The sequence below is a fragment of the Salmo salar genome, chromosome ssa10 (genome assembly GCF_905237065.1).
Source record: "Salmo salar chromosome ssa10, Ssal_v3.1, whole genome shotgun sequence".
NCBI classification, from domain to species: domain Eukaryota; kingdom Metazoa; phylum Chordata; class Actinopteri; order Salmoniformes; family Salmonidae; genus Salmo; species Salmo salar.
In genome coordinates this window covers 14,096,441-14,108,764 of record NC_059451.1, presented here as the reverse complement: position 1 = coordinate 14,108,764, position 12,324 = coordinate 14,096,441, and the positions used below count along the sequence as shown (strand labels likewise).

Below are 12,324 nucleotides of genomic sequence, written 5' to 3'. Positions count from 1 at the left end.
TAAAGGAACAGGCTAAGATCTCACACTACATTCTTTCCCCGGGTGTGTGTCCTTTCTCCTAACTCCCCCTCTCTCTTCTGCTTCTCTCTCGCTCCACACTGCGCCATGCTTGACTCGATGACTCAAGTGTGAAGTGTGTGTGTGGGTGTCTGTCAGTCTGTGCGCGAGTGTGTGTGTGTGTGTGTGTGTGTGTGTGTGTGTGTGTGTGTGTGTGTGTGTGTGTGTGTGTGTGTGTGTGTGTGTGTGTGTGTGTGTGTGTGTGTGTGTGTGTGTGTGTGTGTGTGTGTGTGTGTGTGTGTGTGTGTGTGTACACTAGCCCATCCATATAAAACTAGCTTCACCTTGAAGGCGTTCAGATAGGACACCTAGACAGATGAGCGCAGAGCGGCTGTCTGTTACCTGCTGCTCGTGTCTTACTGTGCACACACTCACGCACACCAATACGCGCGCGCACACACACACACACACACACACACAGACAGCCCCAGAGCAAACAGCTGCAGAGCTAGAGTGTGAGGGTTGGAATCCCCACCTTTCTCTCTCCCTAGGCCTGTGTGATATTTACTGTTCCAAACCTGGGACTCTAGGTCTCCCTCTCTCTCTTTTTACATTTTTCTTTCTGTCGTCCCTTCTCGCTGTCTCTCCTATTAAATAGTTGCACTGTGTGATTTCTATCTTTCTAGCCCCAGATTGGAGGTTGAAAGAATGTCCTGAAAAAAGAACAGGCCACAGATTCACAAAAACCTTCTTAAGAAGAAATCTCTTCTTAACTGCCATGTTTTCCTTAGCTATAGACTTAAGAAGAGAGTTAAGCAAAGTTGCTAATCCTCAAAAAAGTTATTGAAAATGTTCTTGTGCTATTTCTTATGTTTCTCCTTAAGCAACAAGTTAAGATGAAATCAGATTCTTGAAAATAAAGTTATTGCAAATGTTCTTAATTCCAAGACAGCTAAACCGTTGTCTTATACTGGACTCCCAAGTGGCGCAGCGGTGAAAGGCACTGCATCCCAGTGCAAGAAGCGTCACTCTCAGTCCCTGGTTCGAATCCAGGCTGTATCACATCCGGCCGTGATTGGGAGTCCCATTGGGCGGCGCACGATTGGCCCAGCTTCGTCTGGGTTTGGCCGGGGTAGGCCGTCATTGTAAATAAAAATGTGTTCTTAACTGACTTGCCTGGTTAAATAAAAAAATAAAAAATAAGGGCAGTGAGAGAAAAAGCTCATGAAAGCAATTTAACATGTTTAATTCACTCACAAAATTAATCTGAAAGTATCAATATTGATTATTTTAAACCCAAGAACATGTTTTAGAACAGTAATCTCCGTATGAATTATGCTAACATGATTGCCATTGCTAACTAGATAGCTAGCTAAAATGGTTGCCTAGCAACAAACATCTTAAGAAGATTTGTAAGAATACATTTCCAGAAGTTTGTAAGAAAATCATTCAAACTTAAGATATTGTTAAGGAATTGCACTTACGAATTGCACATTTTTTCATTAGAAGCTTCTTAAGTTTTTGCATAAGAAGTTTTTTGTGCATCTGGGCCCAGGCTTGTAACCACACAACAGAAGACCTGTAGTTCACACTCTCTGTGCCTGAAACAGGCGGGATGGCAGAAACACCCAGGTCTGTGTCTTTACAGTTTTATGTCTCATTCAGGGAGAGAAAGGGAGGGAGAGAGGCAGGGAAAGAGAGAGACGGAAGGGAGAAAGAGAGGGACATGGATTGAGTGAAAGAGAGAGGGCGAAGGATGGAGGGGAAGAGAGAATGACTGAAGTATGGTCTTTGTAATGCCTGCGGTGGAGCTCCTCACCGGTTTGTGTTCCGTCAGACCGCCCAATAAAAACAACGTAGCTTTTATTTGCCTCCCTCACGACGGACAGTGGGCACAGAGGGGTCTCTCCCTCTTTCTCTATCTCTGTGTGTGTGTACGTGCATGCCCATGTGTGTGTTTGCCCGTGTGTGAGGTCACTAGTGGCACACGGGGGGTCACAAAGGGCCATTTCTCCCCCCCTGTGCCCGCTCGGGCCCCACAACACATGGCTTTGCTCATCCCCGGCCGGGCATCTGGTGGGCATTCCTGTGGGCACTGGAACACACCACAGTGTAATGGTTAGAGTTATAGTGGAGCCCCGGGGCCCCGGGGCTCCAACCACCCCAGTCTAGCCTAGCAGAGCAACACATGTCCCCAATAACATCTTCCTCTGGTTCTACTAACAAGACACACACTGGTAGTCAATTGAACGTGTCCGTCTGCTACTTGTGTGTGTGTGTGTGTGTGTGTGTTTCTTGCTTTCACTCGTCATCTCTCGCTCTCTCGCCCCCCCCCTCTCTTTCGTCCCCATCTTTTTCTCTCATTCTGTGCTTGTAGTACTGTGCCCTGACACAATGTATGAGTATCTGTATTCTAAATCACAGCTACCAGCATCAGTCCACTGTGTGGTAACACTACCCCGCTGTCCACACACACACACACACACACACACACACACACACACTGTCTGGTCTGCAAGAGCCCGTCTCCCCAGGACAGGGGGAAGAAGGGGGGGGCGGGAGGGAAGTAGTGAAGGAGCGATGAGATGAAAAAGGAGTCCGGTGGGGGGGGGGTTGAAAGTTACCAGTAGACAAGGATGGGGGGAGGGAGCTGCACTGCAGAGAGAGAGCGAGAGAGAGAGAAAGTGAGCGAGGCAGAAAGTCCTAGCGTCAGCAACTATTGATTAAAAAGTAACCTTCCAGTCTTCTCTGCCGCCGAGCAGCAGCGTGTGCGGGCCCGGCAGTAGAATTTCAACGAGTCACGAGCCGGCACACTCACAGGCCTGGGCGGGCAGGAAAAGAGCGGCTAGCAACGTGCAGGAGCACACACACTGACTCACACACAACGCACAGGACAGACACCACACACATTATATACACAACGCACAGGACAGACACCACACACATTATATACACAACGCACAGGACAGACACCACACACATTATATACACAACGCACAGGACAGACACCACACACATTATACACACAACGCACAGGACAGACACCACACACATAATATACACAACGCACAGGACAGACACCACACACATTATATACACAACGCACAGGACAGACACCACACACATAATATACACAACGCACAGGACAGACACCACACACATTATATACACAACGCACAGGACAGACACCACACACATTATATACACAACGCACAGGACAGACACCACACACATTATATACACAACGCACAGGACAGACACCACACACATTATATACACAACGCACAGGACAGACACCACACACATAATATACACAACGCACAGGACAGACACCACACACATTATATACACAACGCACAGGACAGACACCACACACATAATATACACAACGCACAGGACAGACACCACACACATTATATACACAACGCACAAGCACACACTCAAACAATACCTTCATTTGAAACACCAGGGCTTTGGTTTTAGCTTTGGGTCATTTCACCCCTCTAGTCCCATGACTTAGTTTGATGCTTCTTTCCGCTATCTGGAATACTTTATGTTCAAGATGATTTCATTCCTTGTGTTTTGAGTACAGGTGTAAGCCAACCAAAAAGGAGAGACCCTAGTCTGTTATTTGCTCATATTGTTTGCTTTCGTGCATTGAAACCAGCGGTGTAGACAAGGTTTGTTTCCATGGGTGCATTTGTATCAGAGTGCATGTGTGTGTGTGTGTGTGTGTGTGTGTGTGTGTGTGTGTGTGTGTGTGTGTGTGTGTGTTTTCACGTGTGTGTGTGTGTGTTTTCACGTGTGTGTGTGTGTGTGTGTGTGTGTGTGTGTGTGTGTGTGTGTGTGTGTGTGTGTGTTTGTGTGTGTGTGTCTGAGCTCCCTCTGAATCAGTGGCACGATGTCTGCGGCAGCGTCTGGCTGCTCCAAATTCACGGAACAGTGACAAGGGAGAACACAGCAGGACAGGGGAGAAGGAGTGAGGAGAGAGAGAGAGAGAGAGAAAGAAAGAGGCAGAGTGAGGGAAGAGAGGGAGAAAGAGGCCGAGTGAGGGAAGAGAGGGAGAAAGAGCCGAGTGAGGGAAGAAAGAGGCCGAGTGAGGGAAGAAAGAGGCCGAGTGAGGGGAGAAAGAGGCCGAGTGAGGGGAGAGAGGGAGAAAGAGCCGAGTGAGGGAAGAGAGGGAGAAAGAGGCCGAGTGAGGGAAGAAAGAGGCCGAGTGAGGGGAGAAAGTGGCCGAGTGAGGGAACAGAGGGAGAACAAGGCCGAGTGAGGGGAGAACGAGGCCGAGTGAGGGAAGAGAGGGAGAAAGGGCCGAGTGAGGGAAGAGAGGGAGAAAGAGCCGAGTGAGGGAAGAGAGGGAGAAAGAGGCCGAGTGAGGGAAGAGAGGGAGAAAGAGGCCGAGTGAGGGAAGAGAGGGAGAAAGAGGCCGAGTGAGGGAAGAGAGGGAGAAAGAGGCCGAGTGAGGGAAGAGAGGGAGAAAGAGGCCGAGTGAGGGAAGAGAGGGAGAAAGAGGCCGACTGAGGGAAGAGAGGGAGAAAGAGGCCGAGTGAGGGAAGAGAGGGAGAAAGAGGCCGAGTGAGGGAAGAGAGGGAGAAAGCGGGATACACAGGGAGGTATCCATGGGCCGGGTCTTGCTAATGGTAGCTTGAACTTGGGGCAGGGAGGAGGAAAGTTGAGAAGAGGGGGAGGAGGGAAAGAGAGAGAGGAACGGAGGGAGAGGTGTCTGGGCGCTTGCTCACTGGAAACGTGAACAATGGAGGGAGCAATAAATATGGCATTTCACTGAAGGATGTGAACACCACCACTGCACACACTCAATTCAATTTAAGGGGCTTTATTGGCATGGGGAATATATGTTTACATTGCCAAAGCAACTGAAGTAGATCATAAACAAAAGTAGAGTAAACAATAAAACATTTCAAATGTCATATTATGTCTATATACAGTGTTGTGAGGATGTGCAAATAGTTGAAGTACAAAAGTGAAAATAAATATGGGTTGTATTTACAATGGTGTTTGTTCTTCACTGGTTACCATTTTCTTGTGGCAGCAGGTCACACATCTTGCTGCTGTGATGACACTGGTATTTCACCTAATAGATATGGGAGTTTATCAAAATTGGATTTGTTTTCGTGTTCTTTGTGGGTCTGTTTAATCTGAGGGAAATGTGTGTCTCTAATATGGTCATACATTTGGCAGGAGGTTATGTGCACACTGCCCACAAAATGGGCGGTGTGCACATAGCCTGTCTTCTCTTGAGAGTCAGGTCTGCCTTTGGCGACCTTTCTCAATAGCAAGGCTATGCTCACTGAGTCTGTACATAGTCAAAGATTTCCTTAATTTTGGGTCAGTCGCAGTGGTCAGGTATTCTGCCACTGTTTTATCTCTGTTTAGGGCCAAATAGCATTCTAGTTTGCTCTGTTTTCCAATTTGTCAAGTAATTATCTTTTTGTTTTCTCATGATTTCGTTGGGTCTAATTGTGTTGCTGTCCTGGGGCTCTGTGGGGTCTGTTTGTGTTTGTGAACAGAGCCCCAGGACCAGGTTGCTTAGGGGACTCTTCTCCACGTTCATCTCTCTGTAGGTGATGGCTTTGTTATGGAAGGTTTGGGAATCGCTTCCTTTTAGGTGGTTGTAGAATTTAACGGCTCTTTTCTGGATTTGGATAATTAGCGGGTATCGGCCTAATTCTGCTCTGCATGCATTATTTGGTGTTTTAAGTTGTACACAGAGGATATTTTTGCAGAATTCTGCATGCAGAGTCTCAATCTGGTGTTTGTCCCATTTTGTAAATTCGTGGTTGGTGAGCGGACCCCAGACCTCACAACCATAAAGGGCAATGGGTTCTATAACTCATTCAACAATTTTCTGTTCCTTTTGATGTGGTAGAAGGCCCTTCTTGCCTTGTCTCTCAGAACATTCACAGCTTTGTGGAAGTTACCTGTGGCGCTGATGTTTAGGCCGAGGTATGTATAGGTTTTTGTGTGCTCTAAGGCAACGGTGTCGAGATGATGAAATTTGTATTCATGGACCTTTTTTGGAACTCCCATTATTTTTGTATTACTAATATTTACTGTCAGGGCCCAGGTCTGACAGAATATGTGCAGAAGATCTAGGTGCAGGCCCTCCTTGGTTGGGGACAGAAGCACCAGATCATCAGCAAACAGTAGACATTTGATTTCAATTTCTAGTAGGGTGAGGCCGGGTGCTGCAGACTGTTCTAGTGCCCTCGCCAATTCGTTGATATATATATATATATATATATATATAATATTTATATATATATATATATATAATATTTATATATATATATATATATATATATATATATATAAGCCCCATATATATATATATATATGGGGCTTAAGCTGCATCCCTGTCTCACCCCCCGGCCCTGTGGAAAGATTTTTTTTTGGGGGGGGGGCAATTTTAACTGCACACTTGTTGTTTGTGTACATGGATTTTATAATGTTGTATGTTTTTCCCCCAACACCACTTTCCATCAATTTGTATAGCAGACCCTCATGCCAAATTGAGTCAAAGGCTTTTTTGAAATCAACAAAGCATGAGAAGACTTTACCTTTGTTTTGGTTTGTTTGTTAGTCAATTAAGGTGTGCAGGGTGAACATGTGGTCTGGCGTACGGTAATTTGGTAAAAAGCCAATTTGACATTTGTTCAGTACATTGTTTGCACTGAGAAAATGTACGAGTCGGCTGTTAATGATAAAGCAGTGGATTTTCCCAAGGTTGCTGTTGACGCATATCCCATAGTAGTTATTTGGGTCAAATTTGTCTCCACTTTTGTGGATTGGGGTGATCATTCCTTGGTTCCAAATATTGGGGAAGATGCCAGAGTTGAGGATGACGTTAAAGAGTTTAAGTTTAGCCAATTGGAATTTGTGGTCTGTATATTTTATCATTTCATTTAGGATACCATCAACCCCGTAGGTCCTTTTCGGTTGGAGGGTTTGTATTTTGTTCTGTAGTTCATTTGATGTAATTGGAGAACCCAGTGGGTGTTGCTATTTGATCATGTATGGCTGAATTTCATGGCTGAAATTGTTCAGAGAAGAAGGCACAATGTGACTGGCTGGCTGGAGAGTACAGGAACACCATGGCAACTAGGTACTAAGTAGAGAGAGAGAGAGAGAGAGAGAGAGCAACGACTCTTGAGAAAGAGGAACTGCGCGGGCTGACGTATCAGACTCGGACATAACAGTAGGACTTCCTGTCTGCTTAAATGAACTTCATCTGAAATGTGTACTCTTCTTCTCTCCCTCTGTCCTTCTGTTTTGCAGTGGTACCTGGGATAAGGACTCCAGACCCCCTCGCCGCCCGCTGGACAGATCGCTGGACCCCCTACTTTCTCCCCTGAGTGCGACCCGACCTGAACCGACCAACACCCCGCAAACGTGCCCCCGCGTCTGACAGAGAGAAGCCCAACACTCCTCCTCCCCCCAATCTGTCGCCGTCTCATCACCCCCAGCGCCTGAGAGACTAGAGCATCAGCATGGCTACAACAACACCCCCCCACCCCCCCCAGAAAACAAGAGGAGAGCTACTCACCGCTAGATACACTATATATCTATATAGCCCATATATATCCCCCATTCACATGGTTGGTTTATATGCCTATATTCATATATAGTACCAGTCACCTCAACTGTTTATTGGAAGAGAGTTAGCAGCCTATATATCCTGGGAAAGTGCACGTCGTCTTGTTCCTTTTCTTTCTTCTCGTCCACCCCACTTTGCCCCGGAGGGGACATGATCATGTGACTAAATCAAAGAGCTTCCCTATACCTTTCGTCGTCATAGCCGAACTTTGAAGAAGGTCCGGCGGGCGGGAAAGGCACAGAGAGCTATGCGTCCTGTGTACGTGTATGTGCCGAAACGAGGGGAAGATCAAAGCTCTTGTTTCCTCTCTGTCTTTGCCCCCTTTTTCTCTCTGGTTGTTTCCGGACTCTGTTGAGTTTGTTGGGGGTTATTGCCCCTGGTTGGGTGGCTCGCGGATGTGGAGGTTTTAGCTGGGTCGGATACCAACCAGTTAATACTTCTCACCCACCACCCCCCACCACCACCATCTCTCCACACCCCACCCTATCCCACACTCAACCCTGAGGAGGGACTCTCCCCCCACAGCCATGCCAAGAGTCTGAAGGCCTTCACCCGGCCACATGGCTTTTCCAGGGACATCTAGCATTGCAAATGGAACCCCATGCAGAGGAGAACAAGCTACCAACCACCACCCCGTGAACTCATAGGGCAGGGGGACGAGAGAGGGGACGGGGTATTGATGTTTAATATCGGTCAATCGGGTGACATATTGAAGCTGGTAAATAGGCTGCAACGAGAAGAGAAGTATTTCAACGAGAGGCTTGTGAGAAAATAACTTCTGTCTGGGAGGCTTGTTCATGTTTCATTTTTGTATAAAGGTAATTTCAGTTCTTTCCGATCACCCTACAAACTAACGGTCTGTACGATGCTATACAATGCAAAGGGCAGGTAGAAGGTCTGTAATTCTACAAACTGACTAGACGGGAGACATCCGTGACTTACGTGAACAGTGGAATATTGAATTGAGGAAAGTGCAATTTCGTTGGATAGCGGTTGGATAGTTAAATGTCTTTGTAAGATAGGTCGTTGAAACAATTGGTGAAAAGTATATATATTTTTCTTCCTAGTCCTTTCACACCTCCGGGACTCTAAAATATCGGGGTACAAAAAAAAACCGTCAATTAGAACGATAGCCTTGTGAGAAAATAAGGGGAGCTGTATTTTTTGTTTGTTCATCTTGTAAATTTGTTAGTATTGTAGAACGAAAAATCCCTTTAAGAAATATAATTTTAAAGCATCTCTTGCAGCTTTAGACTGCGATTCATATTTTTTTTTAAACGCAAAGTGATTAACTTATTTTAAGAAAGCACATGATTTTAAATAAAGAAGTAGCGGCTTAAATTTCTCATGAGGCAAAATCCGGAACAACTTTGTTGTAAAAATTATCTTATATGGGCGTCCAAGTTCTGGTTTGATTGGCTAGACCTTCTCTAAGCCTTGTCCAATCGGAAGCACTTATTCCTGCAGTTGGCTTATGGGCTGGGGGTGGAAGTTCAGTGAGAAAGAGAAAAAGCAGAGGGACCCTCTGTGAGCATTTGTGTTGCGAACACGTTGATATCTACATGAAGGCAAGATCGCAACCAGACGGCGAAGCTTTTCAGCCGCTTCGCATGCAAATGACCATTTTATTAAAGTTTTGTTTTGTTTTTGTTTCCTATACTATACATACTATATATATACACTCTTATGACCGACTCATCCACTGTCGATCAAAAAACGTATTAAAACTATTTAAAAAATCAAACAAAAAAAATCTGCATGTTCTAGTGTTAGTGACAAATTTTTACATAGATTATGTAGAGTTAGTGAATAAAGACACTATTGTAATCCCAACATCAGGCACTTGCCAATAGTCTATATTTGTTTGGCCCCTCGAGGCTTTTTTTTTACTGCTGTCCTTCACAATCAACCAGCTGAACGTCTTTAAGACTCTTATTCGCTTCTCATCATTTCTGAGTCGTTTTTCCTATTTCGTTCCCTCTTGAAATGATCAGTTCTCGTTTTTTCTTAAAGTATATATATTTTGTTTGTATGTTCTCAAATTGCACGAAACAATTGTTCCTCATCAATGTGCCTTGAGCGATGGTCTAGTCCCGAGTTGTTGCACAATGTTCCAATGTGGAGAGTTACATTTTTTTTTTAGCCCTTTTTGATTTATTTGTTTCATCCCCCACCTCCCATTGTGTAGGAGTGATCACAGTTGTAATACTGATAAGGAACATGAAATATAATGAAATTGCTGGTTATAATACGCAGTATTACATCTGCTATTTGAAGACCTCTCAGGCCCGTACAACAGTGCTTTTTCTCTCTATGATGCAACATCGAAGTGCTGTGTGAGTACAGGATCTGACATACTATCTCTGTCTTGTACTGCTGTTAAACTAGGCCAGAGTCAATCACCCTGATATGGCCCCATTTTTAGTCGTTCAGTGAGTAGGAATAGAGCTCGTAGCTTTGTATCTTGTAGATAGTTTAGTTAAACCCCAAGCAGCCCCCTACCTGTAAACCATTTTTTTTTTGTGTTGAGAATACTAGTCTATTGATATTTATGGATGTTGCTGCAATTTCTAAATGGAAAGTACTTTTTGTTTTGGAGTCTTCCTGTTTTTTTTGTTCGTTTTTTTTGTTTTGTTGTTCTCCCAGAAGTGAATAATGAGAAAGATATATGCAATACCTGCTTGCACTCATGTAGACATACACTAGTCGTTTTTTTTTGATGATCTTTTTATTTTATTTTTTATAAAGTTAGCCTGCACTTGACTGGCTGCATGGTTGGGGGTCGGTCCATTTGGCAGACCCACTCATGGAGAACAAAGGTTTCGCAAAGCCTAGTCAGCCTCGCTCGGGTATTTTACTTTATTTGTATTCCACACGTACAAGATGACCGCAAAATATATTAGGGTTCTCCTTTTTGTATATTTCTGGTCACAAGCAAGCCTTTCAACAAGTCAAACTTCCTCTCCGTCACAAAATCCACATTTTCGACAGACTAAGAAATATGACGTCCAACAATAAAAGTCCCACTTTCTATATCCTTTACTTCAAACGGACTTCCAAGTTGCATATATATGAATTGTTTCTCTGTCTAATACATATATCATTTTAAAAACGACATTGTGAGTATTGGGAAACCTTTCCCAAGGTGTCCAACGTGATGGTTTAGTAGTAACACTTGCGTGGATTGTGTGTTTCATTTAGTAGGACAGTTTTGTTTTGTCTTTGTTCTTGCCTACCCTTTAGCGATGAGTTGGGCATTACTTTCTTAATTATCTGCACTAAAATATGAAATAAATGACAATAGTGAGAATTATTGAAAAACTGCTTCCAGGGCTTAAAAGAGCGAAGGGAGGGGAAAAAAAACAATTGCACGGACATTTTTGTCACAAAACCTTGTTGTGGACAGCCTAGCATCTAATCAGCAAGATTTGGCTGTGTGTAAAATACGACAAAATTGCGCCCTTTTTAAAGAAAGAAAGACTAAAAGCAATAGTTTGGGCAGACTGTTTTTGTTCCTGTGTCGTGTGTGTCATTTAGTTATGGGTACAGAAGTGGAGAAAAGATGTAGTGATGATGAGAAAGAGAGTAAAAAACGATGGAGCAGGCAGGGCCGAAAGGCCTGACTGTGGGAGACGTGGTGTTTGTATGTTGTATAGTTTTATTAATTACACTGATTTTAAAGCTGCCCTATTTTATAATGCAGGACTTTTGTAACATTAATTAAATGAGGAAAAAACTAGTGTTGTGAATTGTCTGATTGTTTGTATTAAGGCCACATTAATAGAACTGGTTTTGTTTGTTCCATGGGAACTGGATTTAAGTTGAAAACTTTCCTGTTTCCTTCTTCTTTTCTTTCCTTTTTGTATGTATTTAAGGACTTGTTCTTCTTTTGATGGTATAGCGTATTCCTATACTTAAAAAGTATAGGGTATTGAGGTGAAAAGCCCATTGTAAATGGATGTTACAGTATGCTGTATGTTGAAGGTTATTTGTTGCATCAGCGTTGATGAAGCTAAATCTAGGTAATTCTGAGGAAATTGGTAAGAAGAGTGTTTTTTTTTTTTTATGCATTTAAAAATTAGTTTAGGCAGAAGACAATGACATAGACAGCCAAAGGATGCCCCTATTATAAATGCATCTCGGCATCTTTTTTTGTGTTCACCATTCCATGCAGGAAAATAAACAGCTTGATATGCAACATGGTTCTTTTTCTTTTTCACATATTTCTTCTCCTGTCCCGCTCTCACCCACTTCCTCACCAAATGGTCCTCAGAAACCGTGGGTCCTCTCAAACCACTTCCCATTTACACACTCACGTGCGGTTCTTCATGGCATTTGCAAAACACAGACACAGTCAACATACACACGGCTCTTGCCTAGCTAGAGGTGAGTTGTTCATGTATTGTCCAACTTTTGTATAACTTTTCATCGAGGCTATGAACAGCCGATAGACAGGCACAACCTCATGGGAAGGTGCGTGGCATGACCTGTACATCACTTATCTGCAGTCAACCCCTGTAAAACATACTGGGGACCTCGAAAGGTTATGACACTGAGGCGCTTAACTGATCATCAAAATGTCATTCACATTTGTGCTAAAAGAGAACCTTTTTGAAAATCACATCCACAAATGGGAGTTTACAACATAACCCACAGGGGCCTCGAACACTACTGACATTTTCCGTTATACTACTTGGCTTCCCTCTCCTTGC

The 12,324-nt window shown here is 44.0% G+C and overlaps 1 protein-coding gene across 1 annotated transcript in view; it reads left to right on the top strand.

The window, feature by feature from the left end:
- The window catches only part of LOC106613561 (nuclear factor 1 A-type), a 138,029-nt gene extending 126,219 nt beyond the window's left edge, over positions 1-11,810 (top strand). Inside the window, 1 exon segment of the mRNA XM_014215960.2 lies at positions 7,294-11,810. Within this exon segment, the coding sequence (XP_014071435.1) occupies positions 7,294-7,308 (15 nt within the window). The 3' untranslated portion in view covers positions 7,309-11,810.
- The last annotated feature ends 514 nt before the right edge of the window (positions 11,811-12,324 follow it).